The following is an 18045-nucleotide window of genomic DNA, read 5'->3' on the forward strand; positions in this document are numbered from 1 at the left end:
CATGGATGTTACGGCTGTGAAAGAGCGAGAGAGACTGAAAGAAGGAAGGAGTGAAAAAGAGGGCGAAACATGTGCTCGGAATTTTGATTTGACATGCTAAAGCTCTGATTGAATCTTTGTTGTAGGCGCAGCGGAGGTTTATGACAGATGTGTTGAAATAAAGTTAGTGCTTGCCTTCAACCAAGTCCGCCCTAGTGGATGCCCCTTCCCTGTGTATGTATGTGCGCACGCGCGCCTGTGCGTGCGTGTGTGTGTTAAAGACAGTGAAAGAGAAACAAAGCGACTGTCAAAGAGATGAAGAGTGTGTGAACGTTTCCCTCCCATAGAACCACCAAACTTTTCACGGAGGAAAACCAGAGCTGACAGACTCACATTCATTTTGACACTTGTCACACACTAGGCATGACTCAGATGACTGCAAAGTTGACAGGTTTCATGCCTGGCTACCTCTGTTATTTGTTCTGCTGTTGGCACAAAGAGTCATGGGAAAAAATACCAGTAGGCTATAAGTTGCTTTCAAGATTTGACCAACTAAGGAAATAGGTAATCATCACTCGCATTGCCATAGTTTTAATATTATGTAAATTATCATACATTAAATGCATTGGTCAAGTGTTGGTGTATGATAGAAAACGAATGTTACTACATATGGCACAACTTCAGACTTTCTCGTTTTAATGTTAACACTGTTGAGGCCATTTTTCTTACTACTAATGCAGTTGTGTTAATTTTTTTCCAACCTGAGGTCACTTTCTTGCACAGGCTCCACAGAGCATGGAACACATTACATTTTCATCTTTTTCTCATGGTGTAATCTCAAAGATGAAACATTCACAAATACACACCAGAATAGATTGTCCAATCAATCCCCCTGATGAACTCTCCTTCTCAACTATCTCTCTGACTGTCGCTCCTCTCTCATTATTCAGTTCGTCTCCACAGTCACACACATACGCACGCACACACATCAAGACAAATACCCACTAAAAGTGAAGATGTGTGTGTGTGTGTGTGTGTGAGTGTGTGTGTGTGTGTGCGCGCGCGTGTGTGTGGTGGCTTGTTTAATGCACTGCAGGTTGGCTCCTGCAGCATGTCTGGCCAGATAAGAGCAGCACACAGCTTTCTGCTGGGAGGGAGGTAGAGGGAGAGGAACATTGCCTCTTCACTCACATAAACCATTAAATTGTAATAATGGGGCCACCAGCACTCTTACTTAGAGCCAGAGCGCCCCCTGTGGGTGGCTAGCTGAGTGAGAGCCAAGGAGCCAGGGTCTTGTTGCTGGCTTTTGTAGTCCTCTTTCCAACTAAATTTGACACTGTCCCAATGCAAAAGATCCTTATAGCCAATGCTATATTCTGAAACCTTAGTTTTTCTCAGATTTTCTTTTAAAATGGCATCAAAGGGAGAGACTCCTGTGAGGTCATAAATGTCCGCTTGTGTGTGCTTTCCTGGAGGTGAGGCTGCAAGGACCATAAAACCGGCATTCGTCTTTCCCTGCGTCAACATTAAAAGTCTGATTGTGGGAGCCAGAGAAAAACAGTGTTCATTTGCATCAAATGACTCAACATGTCAGTGGGAAAAGTACAATCTGTTCCTGCTCTTTTATCTTTTTTAAGCTCTTTCTCTTTCACCATATCTTCACACAAATACAGACTCTGTCTTTTGCAAAATCACTTAGAAACACACACGAAACAAGCTCCCTCTCCACTTATTTCTCTCAATGGGAGCCCAAGAGCCAAACTCATTCACTGCACACACACAGGCCGGGTCAAGTAACTAAAGTGGCACTACATGCAGGCAATTTTTTTCTCTTTACCTAAAGTGTGTGAATGTATGGCAGACATAAAAGAGCACTGATCCAGTGCGCACCCTTCGGTGTGGGTATAGGAGAGAAAGTCAGACAAAAATGTGTTACCTCTGGCCTTACAACAGATTCAGGAATTGACATTTTGAGTGTCCTCTGATTATTTGAATTCCAATAAAGAATCATATTATTAGTCATCATCTCTGGACAATCCCCCCTTTAATTTTTTCTAGTCTAAAACTAAAAGTGTATCATAACGAATCGCAAAGTAACAGCTAGCTCCAGCTTCTATCCTTTGATTATGTGTCACAAGCAGCCTTGTTTGATTTTCCTTCTGTCTGTCTCTCTTTCACACAGCCATCCAGGATGTTATGCTGGATGGACACATCCCCTGTATCTCTGTTGTGTCCCCCTGTTTAGTAATGTTTGCTAAAGTATTCATCTGGTCTGTTTTTGATGCAACAACAGAGAAGTCAAAGCAAATTTCCATCAGTTTGATTTGAACTCTTTTTTTGTTGTTCCGTTTCTTTTGTTTTGAGTGAACCATGTTTGAGAAGAATCAGTCAGAAAAATGACATTGCTGTCCAGATTCCTTTTGCCACAGTAGTATCACAGATGAGTTTCCTCTTTGCAGTCTCAGCACATGCTGAGGATCATTCAGCAGTAAACACAATTTGAGACTTTGTGAATGAAAAACCAATGCATCCGAAGATACACTTGATGTAACAACCCTATAACATGTTTTTGTCTCCTGCAGGTGAAGGCAGATGGATTCATTTAGTCACTCAACAGTGCTACCAGCAGCATTTTTAAAAATTTCTTATGACACTACAGCTCATATTGTCCATTTATAACAGAGCTTTCATCAAATGTATTTTGTAAAGCAAAAGCATTTTCCCTAACTGCTCTTTCTGGCAGTAAAGCTTTGTAGTATGTAGAAGATTTCCAATGATAATCTTGCTAATGAAGTAAGTTACATACAACCATATAACCTTCTCTCATTGATATGTTATTATTGTAAATATATATAAATCTTTAATGCAATAACATGTGAAAAAAACCATCCCATTACTTTCACTATCGCTCAGGTGAGCTCCACCTCAAGCCACAGCATTCTTCAGCATTTAACAAATAATAGATGTCTCGTCTGTCCAGTTCAAGAGAAATATCAAATCTTTGCTGCCACCAAGTGGACAGAAAAATACTTACACATTTAGGATTTTGTATCCTAACTGTAGAGCAGTGAGTTGAGAAGAGTTGCCCAAGAGAATGTAAAATGTAATGCTAAAACATCTAATAGCATATAGGCCCACATGTTTTTCTAAAATGCATGGCAAAAGTTTGATGAAAGTACATTTTTTGTTTGGCAATGACAGAAGAGAACAGAGGGCTGTTATTTTTTTTTAATTTGTTGTTGTTGTTAGTTCTTATTTTATGCAAATAAATACATAAAAAAAACACGTAAGCCCAACAATGTTATTTACAATGAAAACACTTTATTTCATCAAGTTGTAAGTATCATTTCATTGAAAAGAACCAGACCAGTAAAAAGGAAACATCATATTCCTTGTATAATCAGTTTGAACCAGCACAGATATTGATTGAATGGCTTTTTAATTATTCAGAGTCCTTCCAGTAAATCATGGGTGTGATTTCTCAATCGTCATCTATTCAGTGTTTACAGTAAACAGTAACACAAAAATCACAAGTCTACAGCAGAGGCTTGCCATACGGGCAGGGCGGGGCCGTTAAAGATAAACTATTGAAGCGTCACTTGCATGCACAGTTTATTGTCTACACAGCTTGGATAAAAAGAGAGCATTACACACACCAAAAGCATTGAGAGGAAATCAAAATGTTGTCTATGTCTATAAGACTGTGCAATTATCTGGTCGATAGCAAAATAATCCAAGCTTTGCATTACACATAGTTACAGAGGTTATCCTTCCGTGTGTGCTCCTAGGACATACAAAATAGGCAGCTGTCAGAAAGCACATGGCACATATCACAGCTAAGAACTTTTCAATTGATATAAGAGCAGTAATATAATGATAGTAGTAATAATACAGTAATAGGTGCAATATCCCCTCTATGCAATCTGTGTTACAATGTATTTTACATACAGAGCGGTTACATTTGTATGATGGTTATATGTACAGTACATGGCACTTCAATAACACTTGAACAGATAACTCATGTGGATGACTGAATAAATACAAAAACAATAAATAAAAGTTTATTTTGGATCGGCATCAAGGAGAGCGCTATCTGTCCAGTTCCAGCTATAAGAGTTCTACGTATTTGTTCCTCTTAAATACATGTGTATTGTGTTGAAGATGCACGCACACGCACACACACATACACACAGACATGTTTGAGTTTTAGTATGCTTTCGTTTCTCTGGTGAGAACATGAAACTCTGTTGATAGTAGTTTTACCATGTGAAGGGGGAAATATGCAGTTCATCATATCATTCTGATTAAGTAAACAGCTCATAATGTTGATTATGTAAACAGATCATAAACTAATGTGAGCTACAGTATCTGCTTTCTGCAGCACTCACAAGCTGAAGTACTTAACCCACCTTCCATTAATCTTCTCAGCAGCTTTTTAATGAATCCAAACTTAATGTGGGAACATGGAAAAATTAGATCTAAAATAAACTGACTTGTGTCTTGAAAAACATGTTCGAAAAAATTAATCTGTCCTCCCTGCTCATCTCCACTGTAGTTCTGAGGCATGCACACCAAGTTATTATCAAGCACTGAGCAGGCTGTGAGTAGTGTTTGTAATCATCTAAAGATGGACTTGGAACAAATCTGGAACAAGGATGTAAAGTGCCATCAAATCAACAGAAAAAAGCTAGAGGTTTTATTATTGTAATTTTAAATGACAGGAGGGTGCCATGCTCTTAAAAATATGACTTACAAAAACTCCAGTGACTAAGTGAGCCCTGTGTTGTGTTTGTTTCACACACAGGCCAAGGATTGTGGACAAAGTGACCACGGGACACAAACAGCAACTCCCCATTGGTCCATTCTAAACGCATGTTTTGTTGAGGTCAACCTTCACCGGCAAAGGCCCCGCCTCCTGACTTTCCTCCGTTTGTTTCACAGCCACAGCGATCACAGGACTCAGGTGGAATGGGTTGACTTTGATGGAGTTATCCAGAAACTCTTTGTCTCCATTGATGCTCAACTGGAGAGACACGAAGAAGAAACAAGTGAAGAAGGGAGAAAACATACAACTCCCAACCTTGTCTTTACATACATGCTCAGTTAGATTTGGATTAAAAAGAAGCAGGGTCTTTTTTTTTTTCCGGCATCATGTTTTATTTTGACACCAAATACACTAAATGACAGGATTCAAAACGTGCAACCTCTTAATATGGAATTGATGGACTATGGCCAACTTTGACCTGAATCAACCAAGAAACTGTCAGAGGACCAACAAACACAGCGCTGACACTAACTTCACACAGTTTTGCATCTTTTTAAATTGAAAGTTAAGATTCATTAATAAACATACTTTATTTTATTAAGTGGTTTTTTGGGCTCTTTTGCATTTTGCTTTACTTTTTTTAAGAGGAAAAAACAGCTGGAGAGAATGTCGGGAGGAGACAGTGGGTTATGACAAGCAACAAAGGGCAAAGTTCAGATTCGAACCCATGGCCACTGCAATGAGGACTATCGGCTCAGCACATGGGGCGTGCGACATAATCACTACACTATCCAGTACTCCCATAAATATATATTTTAAAAGACAGAACTTACTTTCTATTTGTACAGTGATCATGTGCGGCCAAAACTGCGAGAAATGATCCTAAGTGATTATGGACCTGCTGTGAGTTAGACTTGTTAGAATGTTCCTTTTCCCCCTAGGTTCAAATATTTAGAGTAATCGTGATGGTATTTCTGATTATATGGTAATGTGATAAATAATGACACCTAATCAAAGTTTGAATGTCAAATTTCAAACACATAAATATTAAAATAAGATTTTCACCATTTTTTTTCAATCAGGAAACATGATTATAATGTTCCTACTGTCCGGATTGACTCAAATCTGTTACTTACAATGACATTCAATGCTGGTTTCAATTATATAACACAGTTTTTTGCAATGTTGCAATCTAAAAGGCCCTTTGTTAGTTTGAAGAAAGGAAGAGAATGCACACAACTGTTGCCCGGGTAACAGTGAGTCTTTGATTTAAACAAGACAAACACAAGTGAAACCAGGCTGCATAAACCAAGATTTTACAATATGTGTCACTCAAACTCAAGACTTCAGACACCAGTAGATGGCTATAAAGGGAGTTTGAATAACACAAAAAAGAACAATATACAGCCGCTTGCTGTTTGTTTCAGATGGAAAATGCTAGTAAGAATCCTATTACACAGAAAAATGTGTCTAAAGGCCGGTTCACACGGCAGGATTTTAAAATTGTCGGCAGATTTCCCAAACTGTAGAGACCACACACATGGCGATAAATAATCTGAGGTTTTACAGTTCTGGTCGTACAGTGTGTGGTGTGCGGCCACACGGCAACATCAACACACCACACACAAACCGATTTCACTCGCGAACGTCCCCCGATCAGACGGGAAATCTCGCAAAACCTCTCGAGATTAAACGTGTTTCCAGAGTCAACAAACGGACGAAGAGGATGTAATAGGGATCGTTTTACTGTGTTTTTAACTGAAAAACAAAAAAACGTGTTAAAAACGTTTTAAAAAGAGGCGTCGGTCAAAGGAGCGGAGACTACGGGAGCATGAGCTGTACTTGCTACATGTTGACATGGAGGTGAGTAGTTGTTTTGCTCCCGGTATTTTCGCTACTACGTCACCTCGCTTTCTGATTGGCTACGCGTCACATTCAACAGGCTCATGCTCGTTTTCCCCTCGGGGGACACCACACATGATGAGAGATCGGGCCTAAACAATCCAACATGTTGAATATCCCCGATTTGAGATCGGAGCGGTCCCGACGTTCTTCCGACCAGACGAGAGCGGTCTGAACACACCACACACGGCAGGATGATCTTATAAGATTATTTTATGATGATCGGGGCGTCCTTAAGATTATCGGAAGGGGAGAATCTGGGCTAAAATCGGCGCAATTATCCTGCCGTGTGAACTAGGCTTAAGTTTAAGTAACATTTTCTCGGGTGGGTGGTGTAGTAATGCCTTCAGTTTGGGGGATAAATGATGAAAGCAACGTCCATGAGAAAAACCTTGAATTTGAGCTTTATAATAAGTCTTTCCTTCTCTCACATGTGCATGTATCTTGTTGGTGTGGGCACTTTCTGTTTGTGCAATTTTTTTGTACCTGTGTCTTGATGTGCTGCTCTGGTGCGGTGACCAGGCTGGCACAGCTGAGCCACAACATGACCATAATGGACAGGAAGAGACAGGCTGCTAAGATCCACCGTGGAAGGCCTGAGCGTCTGGAGAATAAAAGGGTGGGGAGAAAAAGAGGGAGATAAGAGTTTGGGCGGATGAAGCAGGCTAGAAATACATTAAAAATATTATGCACCATATGCAGAACTTTACAAATATAAATGAACAAGAGAAAACTGCACTTCCAATTTCACAACTTTCACTTAAATATGAAAACGCAACAGAAGCTAAAATTTAAGAATCAAACCATCTTGTATCCCAAAATGTGATTAAACTTTTCCTACCATATATATCACTGTTAGTTTCCTTAATGCACATGTAATATAAGCATCCAGACGCATGAAACGTTGAGTTTGGTAATCTTGGATGCATCTCAATTTGGTATATCTGCATTTTCTTTGATTGTGATTAGATCATCATGATAATTGTTGTGCCATAATAAAGGAATAGATTTGAGTTTTTGGTGATGACTTTATGTTATGTTGATTTACAGTATGTTTCAGGAGAAAAAGTTATTAAGAAGAAGTAAGCTTCAACTCACCTTGACATGCAGCCGAGGAAGTCGTGTTCAGCTGTGAGGTCCTCTGGGTGCTGAACGGGGTGTTTGCCTTTACCTCCTGCTTTGGATGACCCCCTCTCACCATGTCCCCTCACGCCTAAAAAAAACAATTAATTGTAAAAATGAAAAATCTAAAAAAATACATCAAATTGCTGCAAAGGAACAACAAGCAGAGAGAATCCCTCCCATGATACCCCACAAGTCATCTTCTTTTTTTTGTTTTGATTGTAAGGCACCTAGATGCTGCTCTTATTTTATTATATTCTTTATCATAACATACTGTATGTTTAAATTAATAAAAGTAAACTTACTGTTGACAGATTTAACTTAACACATACCTTTTAAATCACACCAGTAGCATAAGTTTTTGAGGGTTTGAGCTGTCTCCTCTTCTTCCTCCTCCTTGTAATACACTTGACTCGTCTGTGTGCTTTGTGTTTGCTGAGATGCAAAGTCTGTGCAGGTCCTGTGAGTTTGTTTATAAGCTGATGTTTTACTTTAGAGCTGCTCTGTGGGTCTTTCTTAAGCCACAATCGCAGTGGTAGCACAACCCTCTGAATCCCTGCTGCCCCTGCTGGATAAGGGTTGCAAACATCCAGCCTCTCATTTCCTTCTTGCTTAATGTTTGTTTTTCACCAGAAGAATTTGACTTCCTTATTTTTGACTAAACAGTATGTTCAGGGACTAGCCAAAGATGTCTCCTGTCAGTTTCATCGGAACTGATAAAAGGCATCTTGAGTTATGAGCAGAAATGAATATGACACTTGAGATATTAATTATAGCTCACCCCCAGAGCAGACACTCTAATTTAAGTGAAAATCTGTCAGTCACCAATTTTGGGTTTAACATTTTTGGTGTTTTTGGCACCCCCTATGGGTCAGACTCAAAATGCTTTGGCAGGCCTATTTACAGACACGACCTGAACGTCTGTCCACAATTTAATGTGTCATCATCTTGAAAACTAAATAAGACATTAACAACTCTTAAAAATAGTAGAATAAGCTTTGTCAAATGAGAATCCACAGCTATTTTGGTACCAGCTGGGCCTATGCTGCAAGGAACGTCAAAAACGTCAAAAATAAAAAATATATATTCACAGCAAAAGATAATAACATCACCACCATCAGACTGATTGGGTTCATATTTTATGGGAAGCTAATGCACATCATTTACAGTTACTGTGCCAAGTTTGGTGTACGTGTGTTGTGTATTTAATCTCACCATGGGGCCTTTGGGTGTGAGAGTGGATCTGAGGCCAAGGTTTGTCTGCAACATTTGATCGAGGAGCCTGAAGTTCAGGTACAGAGTACTCCATCTCTGGCTGGCTCTGTGGAGAAATGCAACAACAAAGATGCTCAACAATCCAAACAGCATCAGCAGAACTGACAACTTAAACTCAAAAGGGATGGCCAATGGGCTGCATGCACAGAGAGAAGCACCATAGGAGTTAGATATGAGGTGTGAAAAGTAGATATGAAGATTGTTTGTAAAGAAATAGTTCAAGAAAGGGTTTTCTCTCTTAAGAAAATAATCTTAAAGGACTGATACCTCTATCATGCTGCATAGATGCAGAGGTAGTTAGCCTTGCTTAGCACAAATTGTCATGGTTTTGTTTCTGTATTTCATTTTGTTTAGTTATACTTTTCCCTTAGTGTTTCTGTGTGTTTTTGATGTTTCCTAGTCTAGTGTTTACTTAAATCTTGTAGTGGGTTTCCCTGTGTCCTGTTCCTAGTTTGCTGTTTCTTATTTTAGTCTTAAGTGTTTCCTGTTTTATTTTGTAAGATCTTGTTTAAATTGTGTTTTCAGTGTTCGATGTTTTACTTTGTAGTTTTCAGTGTTTCCTGCCTCCTCTGTGTTTCCTGTGTCTGATTACCCCAAGTCTATTTAGTCTCTGTGTGCCTTCCCTCCTGTTGTCAGTTCATTGTCGGTCATGTGTAGTCTGAGCCTGCCGTTCGTTCCCTCTGCTCGCTGGATTTATTTGGTTTTGGATTCTCTGGATTTATTATTTAAGTAGGTTTTTGTTTTGGTACCCCTCCCTGTTTTTCTACCTCTGTCTGTGACACAAATGACATACACAGGGCAGCAATAAAAAGCGAGCAAAATAACTGGAAAAAAAACATTTGTCTTTTTTAATCAAAGATGCTGAAGGCTGGATTTTGATGCCAAGGTTTCTTTCTTTTTTTTTTAACCTAATTGCTAAGCCGGGCTTATTACTTGTGTAACCCTCGTACATGATAGTGCTGTCAAGCTGATTTGAATTACTTAAATTTAAAAATACCCAAAACCACTTAACACTCGAATATTGAAATATTCCCTCATAGACTGTTACCATGTTGATTTGTAAAATAAGTGATTCATCGTTGACATTGATGAAAATGAGAACAATGTTAAGCCAGGTGTCACATGGTTGAAGGTCCCATATTATGCCCTTTTTGGGGTTCAACATTAATGTGATATCACAAACCCATTTTCAATGAGGGGGGCTAGAGACCGAGCATTACATGTGGCTATTGCTACTGCTAACATGAGGAGGTAGGAGAATCCGAGTTCCCGCGGACTTTGTATTTTTGCAAGTAAATGTGCCTAAACATGCACAAGACACCTGGAAAACACATAAATATCCAAGTTGTTTGATGCAAAGTGTTTTTGACACTTTTAGTAATGTGACAACAAAAATCCTCTTTAAAAACAACAACAAAAACAAACAAAAACAAACTCTACTTTGTAAAAAAGTCTTTGGTCCAGACTAGCTAGTCTAGCAGTTAGATTATTCCTCAACATTAAGCACGGCCACTATGTGAGAATTCACAAGTATGTAAAATATGTATGTCAATTTAGTGAGAAAAGCAACATTTTTATTGCCATCTATATCTGAATTTACCCTTCTGTTCTGTGAAAATAAAAGTTTCATGAATCAAATGCTTCATTGAATTGTGAGACATGAACTGGTAAAAAAAACACTTCAAATCTTTTTTTCTTACCTTAGACCATTAAGTCTAATAATCTTATCGTACCAGTCTTATCAACCCTAAATAGTTCTCTAAAACCTGCAACTGAGGCAGCACCACTGAAAAAAGATTTGGAAAAAAATAATGTATACACATACACAAACAGCCTGCTGCCAGTATTTGCCCTGTTGTGTGTTTTTTATGTTGTGCACAGTGTTCCTGGTTCCCTTGGAGAACTCATTAAATGAGGATTTTTGGCCCCACTGCTGAGACCCCAACAACAGCAGCTGTAGACTGTTGTAACAACACTACTGCTGGACTCAGCACACACGCACAGTGTTTGAAAAGGGGGATAATATGTCCTATTTAATACAATTCCAGGAAACGTAAACCTAATTCTAACGACTCTCATTAATTATGTATCTATTTTAAACAGAAAAATTCTGATAACTGGGCCACAATAACTATACAACATACCATTTGCTTTTTTAAAGTTATAAAACCTTCAGTCACAAGTTATTTCACAACTGGGTTTATTGCCCTTTGCAAGAAATGTTTTCTGACAGAGCATTAAGACCAGATGCAGCAGCAGGGTAAAGATGTGAGGGGGTGCCTCTCATTGGCCTGATCGGCATCTGTAATGCATTATGAGGGTAAAGATGCTTATAGAAAGACAGAATGAGGAATTTGAGCCACAGAAACATGTAGGTAATAAAGAGGCAGATTTAGTTTATTTTTTGTTTCAGTGGTGGACAGATCAATCTAAAATGTCATGTAGCACCAAGTGGCAACCCCCGGTCTCGAAAATTGAAGCCTATGCGTAAGTGCAAAATCCAGCAGTTTGTCGAGTGACCACATGAGGGTAGCTCAAGGGACACCAGACTGGTACAAAAACGAATGGGTCTGATTAGTTGGGGGGGGGGGATTTTTTTGAAAACGGCTCTTGTTTGATTTTGAAAATGAAAAGTTTTCCATAGTAAGGCGCATAGCTGACATGATTAACAGGTGGGTGCGATGTAAAGGTTCATCGACAAGCTGAAAACCCTTCTCAGCTCCAGCTCTCAGCCTTTCATCGGGTTTAATGAAAGTTAGTGAGCTGCCAATGAGCCTCCGGAGCCCCCTGCAGATGGCTTGTACCGTTCCTTTATGCTCTTTTTACTTCGGTTTTGATCCATAACTACTTTCTTTTTCAGTGGTCAAGCTCATGCTGTTAGAAGGTCCGGACTTTATTTCAAAATATGAATCAAAGCATTTCTTTTATTTGAAATGCAAAATGATCACATTTTAAGCAAGCAATTAAAATTGTCATTCATTACTATAAACCTTTTTGCGATGAATGGCGAAAAAAGTAATGTAATCGTTTCACAGCCCTAGTAAATATGGATCATATTTACATATTTGCATACGACAAGGAGAGGAAACAGTTGCAGTTTATCAAAAGTTCATCTGGATGTTCATTACATTTGATGCCCAATAATCACTAAAGCTCCTGCAAGGTACATTTCACATTCAGTCTAGCTTGACGCCCCTTTGTGGACAAATGAGTACATCTTATCGCTTTGTCGAATTTACATCTTTATACTGGTAATCTTGTTTGTTTTTCAAGGTCATACAGAGAGATAAGTATTCATTGAAGTCAGATTTACGAACCAGCCAAAGATCTACTCACAGAGGCTTTGATGGTTGATTATGGCCTTTAACATGTGCTTCATATTTGAACTTACACTTACAAAGGGTTCAGTATCTTAGTTTGAAATAACTGTGGTAGTAAGACATTTTAACATATAACCTTTTGTCAGTTAAGGAATTTTAATTAAAATAAGAAAGATACAGCATATTACATCAGCAGTCCAACAGACAATAAAACTAAAAGGCAGTTTTTTTCTCATGTTCCTGTATGAATGCAGGATGCTCACTCATATCAATCAAAGTAACACTAGTTTCCAACACTGCTTTTTTAACATTACTCAAAATCAGCCTTTTAGTTTCTTTAAAATTCAGTCGGGTAAAGGGACTATTGTAAGGAGAAAAGGGTGAGGGATTTCTCTTTGTGATCAGCCTTGAACCAAGTTCAATTTGTTCTGCATTACATGCTAACAAAGCCATGGCTCGGTGGGAGGAAGTCTTTAATTGACTCACTTTTGTCCTGAACGTTCACAGTCATTCTGACATGGGCTGATTTCTAAAGATGAGTTTACGGTGCAAAAAGGATGACTATTTTTTTACCAATATGTCCTCGCATTTTCTTGATTTTATTTTCTCCTTTGATGGGGAGAAACCACATCTGTGGCCTTAAGTGACCAACTCCACCCTCAAAATCTCTATCTAATGCCAATGACTGGTTACTGGTGGTTTTTATTGTTTAAAAGATGGTCAGACTGAACATAATCAGTTAGTCTTACATGTTTGGACAAATGCATGTGTATAAATAGCTTATTATGGACATCTATATACTTTTGTGTTTCAGCTTTGTTTTCACTCTACTGCTGTCCCTGAACTTGTTCTGTTGTTTCAATGCTCAGAAAGTCAATCTGTCAAGCTGGTGGCAGTTTGCCAGCTGCCCACTAAACACAGGCCTGATGGTCTCCTCACAGCCCCATGGAGCCTCATGCAGCTCCAGTCTGCACGTCACTGCCATAAAGAGCAACCATCCATCACAAAGTCCCAAAGAAATGTTTCATGTTCTGCAGCTGCTGCATCTCAGACCCCAGTATGCACTAAACTCTTTATATCAAATTTGAGTGTGAGCACATAAAGGACTCCTCTGTTATACAGACACTCTTCTATACGTGTTAGTTGGAATCATATCCCTTTAAGCCCTGTAATTACATAGCTAAAAGTGTCACAAGGACTCATTATACAAACAGGAAAACCTCTAAAGAGGATGTTGGTTTTTGTTTGACATTTGGAGGATACAGTTAGGTCTGTCTCGACAATGTATCACAATCACTAAATGAAATGTAAATCAGTTTAAAGTTTTTTCGTTTTTTTTTTAACACAGCACAAACCAACAATGCCCAAGTTTAACCGGCTTGGTTTTTGAAATCATTGCATAGGTAGAACCATGAGGCTTTCAGCTCTAATCAATTCAGTTTTCATACTTAAGAAATAACTTTGGAATATGTGTTCATTAAAGGCCATAAGCAAGTACAGTCAACTCTTTCTTCACTTCTGCATTGTTTCTGTCATGATGCGTGTTCACTACTATAACTAACCCTGCTGAGTATCAAATGTGCATATGACAGAGGGCGGGTGATGTAATTTAAAAGGACATTTACCAACAATTAAAGTGCTGCAATGAATGAATCTAACCACCTTGTCCCCACCCTGCTGTGTGCCCTTGCTCACTCAACCTTCACAAATGCATTGACTGGAGTATGAGCAGTGAGTTATTTTGGCAGGAACCCAAGCTCTACAACACCATATAACATTGTGGGTATATATTATCTATCATAAAAGGAAGCACAGGATAGCTCCACTAATCATATAATAAGGTTCAGTGGCATGCTCTTAACCTCCAATTAAAATAACGAATGTGGGAAAAAAAGCTTCAGGTTTAATTTTCTAATATCAGAACTCAGTCAGCCACAATAATATTTATGAGACTGGTTCAATTATGGAGAGTTCACAGTTAATGTGTCAACATCTTTTTCCACAAAGCCCTTCAGAATTAAACTTTATTGTCAGCAAAAGACATTAAGCATGATAAGGTGAAAATGCACAGCCCCAAAAATAACCTATGAAAGGCTTAATACTGTATGTCCGATGTTTGTCAAGTAGACTTTGTTGCTGTTTTGACACACTGAAGATGACTCTTCATCTTGTGTTCTTACATTTCTTGTATAGACATTATATAAAGGGAGGGGGAGTTTTTTTAGTTTAGCAACTACACTACCTGGTAACTATTACTGCTCAACGAAAACCACATATAACATTAGACTTTTCCAGAAGAAAATCTAACTTCTGTGACTTAAAACAATAAATTACAATAGTTTTCAAACAGCACAGAACAAATTCCTTAACCGAGCCCCTTTGATAATTACAACTTTGACTATTTAAACATATACCTTATCAGAGATAGATGCTTATCGTAAAGCTAAAGAATGAAACCTAACTGGGCTCCCATAGCACAGAGCCTGCTTTCTCTGGACAAACACTTATGTGCTTCTTACCTGAAAAACTACAACCTTGCCATCATCAGCCTGCAGGTAGAAGGTCCAGGTGGAGGAGATGAAGCTCTGAGCAGAGCTAACAATGTCGTTGCACCAACTGGATACGGCCTCCATCACAGAGGGGGGCTTAGGACGTAGAGTCATGGCCCTGAGCTGCAGAAGAGAGAGAGAGCACGAGACTATTAACTGTGTGCGAATGCTTTATTGAGTTCACTTTTAAATTCTAAATTGTGATATTATTTTGTCAGTCATCTTATGTCACTTTGGCTCTCAGAGCTCGTTTTGCTGCATTTGTGTGTGCAGCTAGTGGCCTTTCTTACCTTCCTCCTCTTGATCTCTGGTTCAGAGGGTTGGCTGGCACAACCAGTGCTGCAGGCCTCCTGCTCCAGCAGCTTGATATACGCCTCCTGGCAGGCTGCAGAGTGTGAGAGAGAGAGAGACAGAGAGAGAGAGAAAGAGAGAGAGAGAGAGAGAGAGAGAGAGAGAGACAGAGAGAGAGAGAAAGAGAGAGAGAGAGAGAGAGAGAGAGAGAGAGAGGAGGAGGTAGGAAGCAAAAAAAGATGTAAAAAATAATGACGACAAAAAAGAAAAAGTAGCCATGGAGCACTACACTCAGCTGGATGTAAGACAATAAGGAGAAAAAAAACAATGAACCATTTTCATTTGGGATCAAAGATAAGAAGGCTGGTGAGATGTATCTATTGGACGCCACAGAGATGATTCATCTTGTGTTGTCTTTATTGAAACTGGGGGCGAGGGGGCTTTTGCTGTCTGGATGGTAAATCATACATTGATTTCCAATATAGCAGTTCAAACAGGAAGAACTGCCTTTACCCAGAAAATACCCAGAGTCTTCCAGCTTTGAGGAGGAAAATGCAATATTTAACAGAGATTTCAGCCTGCATTTCTTCTGCTAATCCATGTGACAGAATGTATTTGCTTTCCCTTCTGCCTTTTAAGTTAATGTTTCTGTACGATTCCACCTTAAATCATCTTTTCTCAAAGGAACCAAAAGACACCATCCTTTGGGAAACACTGAAGGTAGAAATCACTAAAATAAACTATTGAAGTTACACTAAGCCAAAATAGGGTTCAAATGAATAACCCTGGCTACATTTCAAATGTATTCTTATGAGGATTTGTTCCTCTGCCTTTCATTTTGACATGACATATTGGGGCCTCTGCTGCTTAAACTTTGGTCTCTGCTCGCTCAGCAGGACTGTAAGTGACACACTCACTCACCTCCCTGACACTCCTCTCGGCTGGTATTAAAGCCGGCGTTGCCATTGACGAACTGGCAAATAGAGTAGAGGCGGCAGCCGCGGTGGCAGGCATTCATTATGGAGTCCTAAAAGACAGACAGTTACAAAATTAGAGACGCCTCCTGAACTCACAATAACATTGATAGAATGAATAACAAAAGAGATTCTGGCATTTCTTAATGAAACGGTGCAGTGTGTTGTTTTACAACCTGCCTTACACGGTTGTTATGACGCTTTCTCTACAAAGGAGGCTGTTAACATTAGACATTTGAGTACAACTTTGCAAGAAAAAAAACCTAATGCAACTCCTGTAACTAACGCTGTAAAATAATGCCCTTATTCTCTGTTAAAAATTAAGAAACAGTCCCCTCTAGTGACCTCTCTTGGAACAAGAGACACAAAGAGATTCTCTGACCGCGACCATCAACGATTTATTTGAGCCTTGTGCTTGTCATCATCCTCACTGCGTTTGCCTGTTTGGTGCATGCAGGGAAGAGCGATTATCTCAAACCATAAAACGGCGCCTTGGAGATTACATGCACTGTACTAGACCCTACACAATACAAAGTCTAGTTCTCAATCGCAACCTTTAAAATCCAGGTGACTGTGCACCGCTTTGCAGCTCTGTTTCTACCCCCTCCTCCCTTGCAGGATACCTATAACCACACCTGAAGGCAGCAGATGAGGAGGAGGAGGAGGAGGAGGAGGAGGAGAATGAAGGAGGGAGGAGAGAGATATCCGAAGCTTGAAATATATCGGTTCTAAAGCGCCGCAACTCCTGGTGTAAATTCAAGCCAAAATCTACCGTTTTGCTTGGTTCCAATTCGGCCTTGTGCAAGATGGCAGGCGCTGTGTTATCAATACAGGATCATTGTTTTCATAGATGACAACAGTTTTGCTGATTCTTCATTGCGAAAGCGCCCTCTGGTCAATAGATACAGGCTAATCTTACTGTCGGCGTAAATACGATTAATTATTGGTGCAGTTATTTGCATATCAAAGACGAGCTTGTTGAAAACAGCTCACTTCTTGGACGAGTCTTTAAGGTGCACAAGAAATGCAGCTGCATCCATTTTTTTGGCCTAATTTTGCACGGCAGCATCTCAAGGGATGCAGCGAAATATCGGAGCAGCAATGATGTTGCGTTACGATCGTGAAGCACCAACCTTTCTCGTACCTTTCATTTTTCTGATATAATACAAGAGGCAGTTTTTTTGATTGCAGATTATTAAAGTGTAACTCTGTGTGTCGATGCAGCCTCTGAAATGTCGGCCAGCAGGATGTAGCCGTGCTCTCATCGATGTAAACGCGCTTTCTGCAGAGCCAGCCTACGCTACAGCACACAAGAAGAACTTACTTTAGCAGGGCTTTTGTTTTTGATGGTGAGCTGGCATTGCTTTTTGCAGTAATTGATGTCGCCCAGTTGGTTGTCGAACAGATCCGAAGACGCAGCTACGAGCCCGGCGAAGAGCACCGAGAGCAGGGCCGATAAGCCGCACATTGTGCCGCCGAGCCAGAGCATCTCAAACCCTGAAGGAGAGGAACGAAGAGACGAGTCTGAAGCAGCACTGAAGCTCTCTTTGTGGCGGCGCTGCTGCTGCGGATGCTGCTGCTGCTTCTGCCCATAGACTGCCACTCATCCGCCGCTGCTCGTGGCGTCACGCGCAGTGTTGCCAGATCTCGTGAGAGAAACAAGCAAAAAAGCCCCCAAACAAGCTTCTAACAGATAATATCTACCAGCCATGCCCAAGTCAAAATCAAGATTTTCACAAACTTGTGTAGGCTACGAAATAATCTTTTTGTGCATTTTTTTTTTTGCCGTTAAGTATGGTGGCCCTCAAGGTGCCACTTCATCTTCAGGGCCACCATGCTGAAAATATATTTAACATATAATCTAATAT

General features: G+C 39.8%; 1 protein-coding gene across 1 annotated transcript; it reads right to left on the reverse strand.

Moving 5' to 3' along the window:
* Window positions 1–3266: 3266 nt before the first annotated feature.
* Window positions 3267–17808, reverse strand: tmem59l (transmembrane protein 59-like). Its single transcript, XM_079349537.1, has 8 exons — window positions 17502–17808; window positions 16125–16230; window positions 15203–15297; window positions 14883–15035; window positions 8984–9089; window positions 7745–7859; window positions 7133–7250; window positions 3267–5002 (listed from the first exon to the last, which is right to left on the reverse strand). The coding sequence occupies exons 1-8, from the start codon at window positions 17664–17666 to the stop codon at window positions 4844–4846; spliced, it is 1017 nt and encodes a 338-aa protein (XP_079205663.1). The 5' UTR covers window positions 17667–17808; the 3' UTR covers window positions 3267–4843.
* Window positions 17809–18045: the final 237 nt, after the last annotated feature.

The sequence above is a fragment of the Symphodus melops genome, assembly GCF_947650265.1.
Source record: "Symphodus melops genome assembly, chromosome: 8".
Taxonomy (NCBI): domain Eukaryota; kingdom Metazoa; phylum Chordata; class Actinopteri; order Labriformes; family Labridae; genus Symphodus; species Symphodus melops.

What these genes read in the sequence shown, in the direction of transcription:
- tmem59l (XM_079349537.1), bottom strand. Translation starts at nt 17,666, where the DNA reads ATGCTCTGGCTCGGCGGCACAATGTGCGGCTTATCGGCCCTGCTCTCG. An exon ending in CCGAGAGGAGTGTCAGGGAG is followed by an intron (nt 15,298 to 16,124) that starts GTGAGTGAGTGT and finishes CACACTCTGCAG; the next exon opens with CCTGCCAGGAGGCGTATATC. An exon ending in GCAAGGTTGTAGTTTTTCAG is followed by an intron (nt 9,090 to 14,882) that starts GTAAGAAGCACA and finishes ATTTCTCCACAG; the next exon opens with AGCCAGCCAGAGATGGAGTA.